Source organism: Mesoplodon bidens (assembly GCF_964165515.1).
Source record: "Mesoplodon bidens genome assembly, chromosome: 1".
Classification (NCBI taxonomy): Eukaryota; Metazoa; Chordata; class Mammalia; order Artiodactyla; family Ziphiidae; genus Mesoplodon; species Mesoplodon bidens.
Genome location: NC_138176.1, coordinates 204,866,688 through 204,881,130, shown reverse-complemented (window position 1 = coordinate 204,881,130; position 14,443 = coordinate 204,866,688). Strand labels below are relative to the sequence as shown.

Genomic DNA, 14,443 nt, shown 5'->3' with positions numbered 1-14,443 from the left:
ACATGCCGCGGAGCGGCTGGGCCTGTGGGCCATGGCCGCTGAGCCTGTGCGTCCGGAGCCTGTGCGTCCGGAGCCTGTGCTCCGCAATGGGAGAGGCCACAGCGGTGAGAGGCCCGCGTATCGCAAAAAAAAAAAAAAAAGAAGAAGTAGGTGATGGGAAAAGAAGACCATGCTAGCCAGAGGGACAAACAGGGAACAAAGATAGGTTTAACAAACAGCATATTGTGGACTAGAAAACTACAAATTTTCATGGCCAGAAAGTCACAGAAGATGAGGCTGGGGAAGTAGGCAGGAGCCAGATCAAGGATGGCGTTGTATGACCGACTAGGAATGAAATCTGGAATTTATTCTGGAGGCAAAGAATAGCCTCTGAAGCCTAAGAAGTGGGGAAAGAAACTGGCCACTTGTATTTTCCCAGTTGGGATAATAGACTGTATTTGCTGAAGGAGTATAATGTACGGATTGAGAGCTACGTCTCTGAAGCCAGCCAGCCTGGGTTTGAATTTTTGTCCTGGGATTTACTAGCTAAGTGACCCTAGTTAATTTTCTTAACCTCTCTATAATGAAATAGTAACAGAATCTTCTTCATGGAATTATGGTTATGATTAAAGGATTGAAAATATGCGAGTGTGTGTGTGTGTGTGTATATATATATATATACACACACACACACACACTCAGAATAGTACAGTACTAAGAAAAATGCCGTAAAGTGTTTGCTATTATTATTATTTGCTAATCAAACAAAAATATGAAAGACCTCTTTTGACCTTACCAAGGCTTCTTTGCATCAGCACTGTGGCCATAATAGATGGACCTAAGTTTTCTCTAATACCATTATCAATTGCATGGCTAATGAGTAAGAAGTCTGGGATTTAATGAAGTATTACTTAATGAATGAATACTTAATGAAAAGTATTACCGGGACTTCCCTGGTGGTGCAGTGGTTAGGAATCTGCCTGCCAATGCAGGGGACACGGGTTCGAGCCCTGGTCCGGGAAGATCCCACATGCCGCGGAGCAACTAAGCACGTGCACCACAACTACTGAGCCTGCGCTCTAGAGCCCACAAGCCACAACTACTGAGCCCACATGCCACAGCTACTGAAGCCCGTGTGCTCTAGAGCCTGTGCTCCGCAACAAGAGAAGCCACTGCAATGAGAAGCCCGCGCACCGCAACAAAGAGCAGCCCCTGCTTGCAGCAACTAGAGAAAGCCCGTGCACAGCAACAAAGACCCAATGCAGCCAAAAATAAATAAATTTATAAAAGAAAAGTATTACCAAAGAGAACCTTAGCTCTCTAGGACCTCAGGATGTAGAATCTCTAAGTACAGTTAGTTCTTTTCTCTAGAAATAATTTAAGATTTTTTTCATTGGAAAATGCATGGGATGGAGTTCTGCTCAGCAAGTTACACCTTTAATATCTTGTTTCCTCCTAACATATAATGAATTTTTAAAAATCTGAGATATGTTGGTGCTTTCTTTTTATATAACACATTCCTTGGGAGCAGGAATTATTTTTATTTGAAAAATTCTATGTTTCCCCCGAGACCAGCAATGTATAAACAGTCATCAAATAAGTAAGGGTTCATAAGCTTTGACAGTGAGGTTTTTGGATAAAACAAATAGCATTTATTTAAAAACTAGTATTCATTAAATTATCAATTACTAGTTCTAATTATGAAACAACCATATGCCACTTTCTATATGCTATGTAAAATTTAATTGGTATTTTACTTTCAACTGTTCCCTTCTTTTGGTTATATTTACTAGTCTATTGGAAAATCCCTTTATAACATCTCTAAAAGGTTCAAATCATTTCCTATGAATAACTAAGATTTCTATATAATTGGTTTAAAAAATTAAATCATAGTCTAACAAAATATGATTAAGAGAAATGATCTTATACATGACTCAGAAAAGACTCTCAATAAATTACATTTTTTACTTAATAGACCACATTCTGTTGTTCCTAAACATGAGAAAGTTTAATTTATATCTGTTAAAATGTCTGTTTTAGGCAGTCTATCTATCCTAAGTTGAACATTTTGTAATCTGTAGCATTTGTTTTTACAGTAAATTGGCATGTTCCAAATTCCACCATGTTAATAAGTTTTTATAAAATCAACTTTAGTTTCATGTTTTAAAAAATTCCATAACCTTTGAAATACAGTGAAAAATGGATTTGAATAATAAAGAATACATAAATACAAATCTATTGGCTTATATGCTTCCCAGTGTCTCATGTTTATATCAACAACAGTGTTAACACAATGCCTTTCATAGCAGGTGTCAGTTGCTATTATTAACTCGAATTATTTTTTATAGTCAGGTGTTTAACTTTGAACATTAAATGAATAGAACATTGACGTGCATTTTCCAGGGTTTTGCTTTTGTTTTTTGGTCCTTTTGAAAGACTTCTTTAATGATACTCTTTTAAGCTTTGTTTTATTATTTTGCTTCAACAATTCAAATTGAATTTTCTCTAATTTTAAATCAAAATCAATTTGAAAAATTGGCCTTTCTAGTCAACACATTCATAATGATGGCATAATTCAATATAATGGTACTAGTAAAATATGACTTGTTAAGTACCTATTCTGTGAGAAGCGTGTGTCTAAGCACATCTCATTAATTTGAATCTTGCACGACAGCCCTGCAAAGTTGGTATTTTTATCTGTACTCGTTATACCATATCTGTATTTTACAAATGAAGAAACTGAGATTCAGGGACATCAATTGACTTGCTCAAGTCAAGGATCTAGACAGTACTGGAGCCAGGATTCCAACCTAGCTCTGCTTAGTTTGAGCTTGATAACCATATACTTTCCACAGCACAGGCTGTTTCAGTTTTTAAATCTGTTCACACCTTAACAGTAATGACATTTTTTCTTTCATGGTGTGCGTGTAGTTCTGAGCACAACCAACATACCCTTGATCTGAATTAACTAACAGTCACTGTGAGGTTACATTGTTTGTTACCGACTATCCCCAGTTAAAGCACCTCTATTAGTAACTTCAACCACTTCAATTAAAATAAATTGCTGCGTTTTGTTTGTTCATCTTTTCCCTTTTAGATAAGGTAACACTTAATTACCTCACCTAACTGAAATATGATCTGGTTTCATCTTGGACATGAAATCCTTTTCTGGAAGTGAGACAACTGTTAGCTTGCAATCTTATAAACCTTATAGTTAGAAAGAAAAAAAAAAGAATGTTTCTTACTTTCCTCTAGTTGTTTCAAAGCTTGATTTTTGGTAGCTGGTTCTTTGGCTTCCAGGGCTGTCCCCTCTGCTGAGGTACGTTTCCCGTGGGGATCGATTTCCCACGCCTCTATCCGAGTTTAGAGAAATGGCTTGTTCATTCGACTTTCTGGCAAAGCTCTGAAGAAATTTCAGGGTGGAGTTGGAAAGGACCACTGACTCTGCTTTAGGACTGAACCTGATGCTTGATTTGGTTGGGAGGGCAAGGGTTTGTAACTTCAGTACCACTTCTGTCTTCCCTGTGGGTGTGAGAGTTTGGTTTTTTACACGCTCGGGAGATGCACTTGTCTCTGAGGGAAGCAGTGTTGATTTCAGAAGACTCTCTTCGGAAGTGCTTACCTCGGGAGCTGTGGCCATCTCCACTGATGTGATCTGGGTGGTTGGCAGCACCTGAAGACTTTGTATTTTGCTTAGAGGAACCGGAGCAGAGGTCTGGGAGTTCCGGGAGTTCTCATCCTCGGGTGTAGTCCAAGTATGTGTAGTGTTGTTATGCCCAATCCCCCCACTCCATAAACTAGAAAGCAGGATGAATAGCCTTGCTCCTTTCATTTCAGTAGTTTGAAGCTAGAAAGCTCATGTGAAATTGGGAGGGGGATAAAGTCCTTCTAGCCTTTTCGATGGCTGCTTCCACACTGAATCTGCTAAGACAGAGCTTTGCCAATTTGAGATGTGTAGAGGAAACAGGTTTCTGTGTTTTGTAGTGGACTCAGGAAGTTTGATTTCCTGTTTCTGTAGGTTCTGGATGATCTGTGACCTCTGGTAGGATGATCTATGGAAGCAGTGAAGGGTGTCTGATGAAGCTAAGGGTAAATGGAAAAACACAGGCAATTATTATCAGGAAAACCCATGAGAGAAACATGAAGTAACTTTCCTTTCCTAGGTTCACTCATATTTCATGTGTTGCTGATTTTGAAGAGAAATTTCACGTTGATAATGGAATTTTGTTTGGATGGGCCGAATCAAGGAGTTTAACATTTTTTTTCTACTATACAAGGAACCTGAGAAAAAGTTTTGTGATGCTTCCTTTCCACTGGGCCCCATCCAGAGAGCCACATTTTGTTCCAGGGCATATACGCATGTACACATGTAAACAAAAACTCATCTGCAATGTCTCTGCTCTTTTACACATCACAGGCTGAATTGTGAAATATATATATATATATATATATATATACACACATACATCCCTATTTTTATATATACACTTCAGCTGTAGCATTATTTGAAGTTAATCTCAATGATGATAATAAAGAAAAGCATAAATTATTGAATTATGTGATTATACAAGAAAATTACTTTAAATTATGCTCTCCAAATTTCTATTAGAACCAATTAATGGAATGAATAATCAGAAATTTACTTCCTCTATTTTCTAATCCTTATCTTCTAGTGGTTGGGGGTGATTAGTATTTTACCACTAAGGAAGGGATGAAGAAAAAATGGAGTCACATGAAAATAAATTAAACTGGGATCAGTTTTTGTACTTCTTCTGTAGTGCAAAATATAACAGCTGCAGAAAAGAGAGAACTAAATTGATCAAAGACTTTTCTATGGTTATTTTCCCAGTAGAGATGCTTCATGGGATTTATGATTTCACTACTCCAACAAATGTTTGATTCTCAGACTTCCATTAAGTTCTCTCATCTGTAAAATATTCCATAGCAAACTTTTCAGACATACAAGTAATAAGCTAGAACAGTTCATCCATCCATACATTCCTTTCTTCCTTCCTTCATTCATTTAGTAATTACCCAAACCCTCAGTCAGCTTTAGTAAGGTACTCGCTTAGGTGCTGAGATTATAAAGCAAGAATATTCTTGGCTCTCAATTTGCTCGTGGCCTATATACATTATCTGAAGGCTAGATTTCTGTGTAATTAATCTTTCTGTCAACTTCTATGTGTGGCATTAGGTTCTTGTTAAATATTCAGTCATGGAATGTTTTCTTTCAGAACTGGAAAATTGGAAACCTTGTGACTATTTGGTTATATATTATTGTAGATATATACTCTTGTCTCTAATCCTGGATACAGGACACCAGGGTTTGAAACAAGACCTAGTTTTCCTCTGAACTACTAACTTTTTGGTGTTAATACTCCTTTCTCCCCTTAATCTTTGCCATTCACTTATACAAGCATATTGTCAACATATTAGAGAGTATATAGTATGAGGTTATTTAAACTATGATACACAGTAGTCAGCAGCAACCCCAGTTGACTTTGACATGGAGTACAAAATGTCTGTTTCTCGGATATATCACAGAACAATCCCACAAACTTTGTGTTAGTAAAAGAGCAGAAAGGTCCAGCACAGACAATCCAGGCAGCAATTAGTAACTAAAAAGAGTGATGAAACTACATAATTTTCACAACACAAACATGGTTTTCAGTACTAAGAAAAAGACATTACAGCTTCTTAATCTGGAAAAGACACAAGCAACTATCTTTGGCTTAGAGCAGAATAATAGTTAGAAAAATCCAAGTAAAGTATTTCTATTTAGTGTACAATTTTAAATCCATTTTCCTAGATTTAGTAAAAATCGATGAAGAAACCATCTTGAAAGTTTAAGAAACAACCAGAATAATGACACACGTAGATTTTTTTGCTTCTATGATTTGAAAAAAACATCTTGATCCTGTTTAGGACAAGTGAACTTGAGTGGTAAAGGGTCACTCATTGGATCTATAAGTGATATCAAAAGGCTCTCAAATGATAATAAAAACTGAACTGAACTAAGCAATTCATTCCTCCTCTCGTAAGGTATTGACCAATAATGATTTTGGTTACTCTTATCCTAGCTTACAAGTGACCTTGCAATCAAAAGCCTAAAGGTTCTATATCTCATTGTCAATTCACTAAGCCATCTTGTGCTGTAACTCCCCAGAGAGTCCCCAGCTCATCTGATGGTTTTAGATGTATGGATCATCCCTTAACTGGAGACATAATTTATATCTGTACTTCAGAAACTGTCAAGAGAAACTGCTTTCTGAGACTCATTAATACTTATCAAATAACAGTTAAAAAATAATATTCCTGGGATTATTGCCTAAAGAATACTCAATCGTTTTTCTAACTACTCTAAATAGTATCCTTGGATTAAACTATATCATCAGATTTTTGTATACCTGGACCCCAGCATTCTGCTACACCCCTGTGCCTGCTAAATTTTTTATATTAAATTATGTTTTACCCTATTGCCTTTTTTTTCCACTGAGTAATTTATAAGGAAGAAACTATGAAACTCATTATATTATGTGCTATCAAGAGGTTTTTATGTCATTTTTCATTGTACCATAAACAAAAGATTGAATACATATTGCAAAAGTGGTTCTCTCTAGGTAATGATATAATGGGTTTATTTCAGTTTTCTTTTTCTTATGTATTATTATTATTTTTTAAAATAAATTTATTTATTTATTTATTTTTGGCTGCATTGGGTCTTTGTTGCTGTGCGCGGGCTTTCTCTAGTTGTGGCGAACAGGAGCTACTCTTTTGTGGTGCACGGGCTTCTGATTGCAGTGGCTTCTCTTGTTGCAAAGCACGGGCTCTAAGTGCGCAGGCTTCAATTGTTGTGGTGTACGGGCTTGGTAGTTGTGGCTCGCGGGCTCTAGAACGCAGGCTCAGTAGTTGTGGCGCACAGGCTTAGCTGCTCCACGGCATATGGGATCTTCCCGGACCAGGGCTCGAACCTGTGTCCCCTGCATTGGCAGGTGGATTCTTAACCACTGCACCACCAGGGAAGCCCTCTAATGTATTATTATTTAATTTATTATACATTATTATTTTAGTCTTCTAATCATAAGAAAAAACAAAAATGTTATTAAGTTGAAACAAAAATATAAATATGAGTTAAAAGAGAATCTTAGATTAAGGATTTCATGGTTTGTAGATGGTGCCATGTATTATTTAAAGCCATTTTTATGGCTGCAAGAGTTATTATCCTTTGTAAAATATTGAGAGTAAGGAATAACTTCCACTAGATTAATAGGACTTCTTAGCAGCTTCTTTCTTTCTTTCTTACATGAGAAATTATTATTTTCTTAAAATAGTATGAAGCTTCTAAAATAATACTTCACTACAGCCCTTCTCCATAAATTGTCACTGTCAAAAGATAATTGCAGAAAACAATGCTCTAAGCTTTTTTCAATTTTATGTTGGTTGAAAGTATTAAAAACATGTTACATTTATATGTGGACCCAAGGGGGTTATAACCATATGGTAAAAGGGCTGGGGGAAGGACTGAAACAGATTTATATGTGATTTTGATGAGGTAAGCAATGTGCTAAATAAGTTAAATTTGGCGTATTATTTCATTCTCCTAATTATGTCAAGTAAGTATCCAACTCTCATTTTACTGAGAGAAAATCAGGCTTAAAGAAGTTAAATAACTTCCTAGGGTAACACACTGGTAATCGATAGATATGTATGTCCAATTCTGGTTCTTTCCACCATCTGAAAATATGCCCCCAAAAGAAATAGTAAACATCTAAGTTTACAAAAATCTAGAGAAAATAATTTTCAAATTATCTTAAATTCATTTTCTCTATTGTTTTTAACTCAATATTTAGCTTTTATTTCACAGCTAAAACATATAGTGAGATAATACTAATAACATTATGATTTCTATTTATTCAAATTTATGGAATTAGAGGGGAAGCGTTGTGTTTATAAGTTTGCTTTTAGTCTAATCTTTACTTTTTATTCTTTTTGGTTGGGTGCCTTTTTCTTTTATTCTTTTTGGTTGGGTGCCTTTTTCAATTCCTGTGCAGTATTGTAAGTGATGACATTGCCTTATCCTTGACAGCAAAGATAATATGCTCCTTTCATTTGCTAGATTGGAACCTCCAGGACAGTATAAGACTGCTACATCCCCGGCATCTAGAACAGTGTTTGGTAGGCATTCAATAAATATTTATCAAATACATGAATGGATAAAACTATGAATGTACTTCTATATATCTGTAGTAGCACCTGTCAGGGGTTAGAGAGGAAGATCTATTTCCCCAACTCATAGCCACACAAAAGAAAAAAAAAGCAACGTAAATAAACACAAGTATTCCCTTTATGAATACAGCTTCTAAAGGTCTCCTAGAATACCCTTTCAATCAGATTACCTCTTGCAAGTCCTTCCTAAGTAAAACTCAGAAAGCCCATTGTTTCTACCTCATCTGTTTTCAAAGTACATTTGAAACAGTTTATTTTGAAACCATTGCAGACACATGAGGACTATAAAGCAAAGTCTAAGAGCTGTATAATAAAGGGTAATAACAAAGTAGTTATGCCAGAAAAATCTCAGGTGTGCAACAAACTGAAATTGAGTAAAATTTAGGTCTAAGTAGACTACTAGAAAAGGGAATATGGAAGTATAATGTGTCATATAATTCTTAATATTAAATGAGAGAAACGTATTAGTTTGTCAGGAAAAAACACAACATATTTTGTACTAACATAAAAATTTTAACACTATAATTAGGAACATTAAGAACAAATTGATAAAAGATTACCAAATATCCTTCATAAGCAAATGTTTATATTGGTAGGATGCAAAACTATATTATTGTTTATTTTATATTTCTAATTTAAGTAGAGCAGTGCACTTGAAAATGTTAATTTAAAAAATCTTTAAGACTATTTCTTTTGCACATTTTAGAAATAACATTTTCTTTGCCTTCATGAAAGTTATGTCTGGTCATTGAGTGATTATCATTAGTGACTTCTGCTTCTGGAACTATGGAATAGACATACTTTTCCCTATTCCTCCTGCTAAGTACATCTAAAAATCCTGAACACTATATGTAAAACAAACATAAGACTCTGAAAGGTGAAGAAAAGAAGGCAGATTGGCTAGGAGACCCAAGGAACAACACAGCATTGGGTTCTCTGGATTTTCTTTTTGCCTCATACCTCCCAGACTGAGTACTGGAGAATTTGGCAAACTAGAAACACCAATGGCATGAACAATAAATAACCCAAGAAAAGCCAAAGGACCAGAAAACGGTCATCCTAGAAAGACAGAAATCTTATTAGACAATAACTGCTCTACTAGCACAAAATACCACAGAAAGAACTGTGGTGCTGCCCCATCCCTGCCTGCAAAGGCTGAATGGAGAGCTTAGGCTTCCACATTCACAAGGTTTGTACAAGCAGCCTCAGCCCCCATCCCTTCACTGGGGTAGTGACAAGAGAAGGCTAACAGAGGAGAACTTAGTCTCCACTAAGTCACTTCCATAACCCTCCATAGGCTGGGTAAATGGCAAGAGAATAGAAAAAAAATAACTTTGAGGCATGCCAGGTCTTCACTGAGCACACTTCAATGGTCCCCCAAAGGCAGGTGATAAGGCAAAAAGTCGGAGAAATATCTTCCATGGTGTAGAAATCCAGGGTGGTTCTGGGGAAGAAAGATAACTCATCAGAGATGAAAAAATAGATTTTTTTACTGTAAAGTAGGAGATCTCCTACAGTGTTTTAATCATCTCTTCACTGGTGAGGAAGGAATTCCCACCCTAAGGTTGTGGAGGTGGCTGAACACATGACACCCGATACTGGACGAATGAGATTGGTAGCAGTTTATACATATACTTACAGAGCTGGGGAGGAAGACACCACACACCATGCAGGGTGACACAGGGGTTGCACTTGAGAACAGAGCAAACAGCCAGGAGCTGTAAGAGGCAGGCTGTGTAATGTTAAGTGTATAGGTTGCCGCCCCACCCCCACCCCCGGCTCTCACTGGCGGATGCAATTGGCTTGTTTGAGTAATTCTACAGGCTGGCAGAGAACTGAAATCCACTACTCAGGGACAAGCAGGATCTGTGTCTGGTCCCCTTGATAAGAAGAATTATTTGGCCAGGGGACCTTATCCGCTGGAGCAGAGTGGGAAAGGGAACTTGTGGTTAGGCCATATGAAGCCCTCGGGGTTTCAAATGTCAAGGCAGCATATGATAGTAAACCTTAATTTTAGGACTCATAACACACAAAGTTCAGAGAGCTTTTTTCTATATTGCAAAGAATAAAGAACTCTCTGGAGCTTTGTTTCTGCTCAGATCTTAAGCTTAGTTGAAAGGAAAATACTGATCATGCTCTCAAAGTATTTAAAAACTATAGTGAGTTAAAACTAATAAAAGATGCAACAACTCGGTTTAGATTAAACCGAGCTCACTACAAATTGGTGTGACTCAGCCCCCATGCTAGCAGCCTGACAGGAGAAAAGGTATGCCCTTCTCTGAGGTAAATATTATTTACTACTGTTCTTTTACACATAATGCCTCTCAAAAATTATGAGACAAATGAAGAAACAAGCAAATGTGACCCATAGTCAAGAAAGAATACATCAGTAGAAAAAAATCCAGAAAAGGCTCAGATATTAGATGTATTGACAGAGAATTTAACCTAACTTTGCTAGAATGAGGGAAGCATGTCTGAAAGGGAATTTCAGCAGAGACAAAAACTATAAAGAAAATGGAAATGCTAGAAACAAAAAATATGATATCAGAAATAAAGAATTAATTTGGTAAGCTTAATAGCACTGTGGAAATATCAAAGAAAACAACTGGCTAATTTGAAGACAAGTCAAAAATAAATTGTCCAAACTGAAACACAAAAAAGATAAAAGTGTAGACAAAAGGAACAGTGCCTGAGATCTGTGGAACGTTTTCATATGGTATAACATAGATATAATAGGAATAAATAAAAGAAAAAGAAGAAAAGAAAGAGATTAGGAAAAAAGATAAAAATTTAAAAGATAATAGATAAGAATTTTCCAAAATAGGTGAAACACATTAACCCAAACACTAAAGAAGTTCAGAAAACCCTGAGAAGGAAATTGTGCTTGGACATACTGTAGGTAAAATCCTGAAACACCAAAGAACATTTTGAAAGCACTCAAATAATTTTTCTAAAAAGTCACAATTACATAAAGGGTACAGCAATTATGGTTGACTTTTCATTAAATACAATGAATGAGAGAAGACAGTGGAATGACATCTTTAAAGTACTCAAAGGAAAAAAAAACAGTTAATTTAGAATTTTATATCTATCTAGTAAAAATATCCATAAAAGTAAAGGAGAAATAAAGATATCTACAATAGGCAAAACCTAAAAAGATTTTTCTCCAGAAGACCCACATGCCAATATGTTTGACAATTTAAATGAAAAAGATATATTATTTTTTAAAAAACTTACTAAAATTGATAGAAAGAATCATAAAAAAAATCTTAAAAGCCCCATTCATAATAAACTTTCCAACAAAGAAAACTCCAGGCCCAGATGGTTTCACTAGTAGGTTCTATCAAACATTTAAAGAAGAAATATCATGTCTTCATGAGCTCTTTAAAAAAAGGAAGTAATATATTCCAACTCAATTCATGAGGTCAGAAAAACACTAGTATAAAATATTACAAAACCAAATACTTCAATAAAAACAAAATCACAGACTAATGTCCTTCACAGACATGAAAACAAAAATAACTAAATAAGAATACTATGTAAAATGCTATTACATCATGACCCCATGGCAAAAAAATGGTAGAAAAATGGAGAAAAATGGTAGAAATTCAAATATTTGAACAAATTAGCTATCCAGAATGTAAAATGAATTCCTGTAAGTAAATAATAAAAAGACAAATAATCCAATTAATAAGTTGGCAAAAGCCTTGAACAGACACATAACAAAAAAGATACACAAATAGCTAATATACACATGCAAAGGTACCCAGCATTTTTTGTTATCAGAGCAAAGCAAAACAAAACTATAATGAGATACCATTTTACTACCATTAGAAGAACTGAAATTTAAAAAGACAACACCCAATGTTGGGAGGGGGTAAAGCAATCAGAACTCTCATATATTTCCAGTAGAAGTGTGAAATGGTAGTACCATTTTAAGAACTGTGAGACAATTATAAAGTTTAAATATATATCTCACCCTTGATAGAGGAATTTTACATTGAGATATTTACCTGAGAGAAATAAAAACAAAACGATCTGTACAAGAGTATTCAGAGCAGCCTTATTCATATTAGTAGCCCCAAACTGGAAACAACCCAAATGTCCATCAAGAGAAGAAGATATAAATGAAGACTGAAATGTTCATACAGTAGAACACTACTATGCAACAAAAAAGAATGAAGTATTGATATGTCAGTAATATGGATGAATCTCAAAATAAATATGTTGAGTGAGAGATCTGAGACAGAAAAGATAGTAGAGAACACAGTTCTATCTATCTGATATCCAAGAATAGGAAGCACTAATTTATGGTGGTAGAAATCAGACAGTAGTTTTTTCTGGGGGTAGGAGGATTTATTGGAAAAGGACATGAAAAATCTTTCTTAGATGATGTAAATATTTTACATTTTGCTTTGGGTTGTGAGTAATGATTATACACAATTGTCAAATCACTTAAGAGCTGTGAATTTTATTGTATGTAATTTACACATTAATTTTTTTAAGTGCAAGAAAAAGAATTTAATAAGCTTTAAATCAAGAAAATTTGCCCCTTCTTAGCAGTGTGTTGAACTTCCTTATATTAAGTGTACAATCTTTCTTTTATCAAATACAACAAATCTAATATTTACATTCATCTGTAGAGCAGAGATGATCTTCAGGGTAAAAGTCAACTTCAATTGAATTGATATTTACCAAAAATTTAGTATGCCTACAACATGAAAGAAAAAATACAGTAGATCACTGAGAAAATTTTGCTGTTAGAATCAGGACTAAAATCCCGGGTTTGTAAAATGGAGTCAGTAGTCCTTCTATACCTAATTTTGTCTTCATACACATTCTCTTACAACTATCTTAGTAAAATTTAGAGCTTAGAAGATTTGTTCTAATTTTATTAAACTGGAAAAAATGTTAAGTGCTGTTTCCAACTAACTAACCATGATATATATATGTATATATATATATATATATGTCATTTATATATATATAAAATAAGTAGCTGACTAGCAATCCAACAGTTTTTGTTTGTTGGGTTTTTTTGTACCATGACAAAACTCACTTAAAATATAAAAATGAAAAGCCAATAATATCCCCCCATCTTAGAGGAATTAAAGAAGTATGGTCATTCTATAGAAATGTGATTATAACATATAGAACCAAAATATGAAAGTAAGTTTTCTGAAAGGTTTACATTTCTTAAGCAGCAGGAAATTGGCTTAATGTAATAGCTTAATTTAAATAAGCTTAGCTTAACTTGAGAGCTATCCCAGCTGCTAACAAACTCTCATTAGTAATAAATTTAGGAAATGACCAGATGTTGTAAACCAGTGTTATAATCAGAACAAAAATAGCTCACAAAGCACTTTATATTCATCTGAAGCATTCCTAGCAAATGTAATGCACAACTTACTATACTCAGCTCCTTCATTAGTTGTATCATTACTGTTCAGTTCCCAAAAGCAAAATTGTAAGTTGAAAAGTAGACCTGCAGAAATGGATTCAGTATACAACTTGCAATAATACAGTGCATTGAAGAAGGTATACAGTATATAACTGGATAAAAATATAAATCAATGCTAGTAAAGCCATTATCAGAGTAGTAATAATAGAACTGATTAGAATAAGATATCTTGGAGGGGCCTTAAAGATGGTGGGGGAGTAAGACGTGGAGATCACCTTCTTCCCCACAAATACATCAAAAATAAATCTACAGGTGGAACAACTCATACAGAACACCTACTGAATGCTGGCAGAAGACCTCAGACTTCCCCAAAGGCAGGAAACTCCCCACGTACCTGGGGAGGACAAAAGAAAAAAGAAAAAACAGAGACAAAAAATAGGAACAGGACCTGCACCTCTGGGAGGGAGCTGTGAAGGAGGAAAAGTTTCCACACACTAGGAGCCCCTTCACTGGTGGAGACGGTGGGTGGGCGGGGGGAAGCTTCGGCGCCATGGAGGAGAGCGCAGCAACAGGGGTGCAGAGGGCAAAGCGGAGAGATTCCCACACAGAGGATCGAGGCCAACTAGTGCTCACCAGCCCGAGAGGCTTGTCTGCTCACCCGCTGGGGCGGGCGGGGGCTGGGAGCTGAGGCTAGGGCTTCGGAGGTCAGATCACAGGCAGAGGACTGGGGTTGGCTGCGTGAACACAGCCTGAAGGGGTATAGTGCACCATAGCTAGCCGGGATGGAGTCCAGGAAAAACCCTGGACCTGCCTAAGAGGCAAGAGACCATTGTTTCG

General features: G+C 35.8%; 1 protein-coding gene across 1 annotated transcript in view; it reads right to left on the bottom strand.

Moving 5' to 3' along the window:
- Positions 1-3,829, bottom strand: part of MMRN1 (multimerin 1) — a 64,889-nt gene extending 61,060 nt beyond the window's left edge. The window contains exon 1 of the mRNA XM_081227959.1: positions 3,225-3,829. Coding sequence (XP_081084085.1) covers positions 3,225-3,811 — 587 coding nt within the window. The 5' untranslated portion in view covers positions 3,812-3,829. The remainder of the gene's footprint in view (positions 1-3,224) is intronic.
- Positions 3,830-14,443: the final 10,614 nt, after the last annotated feature.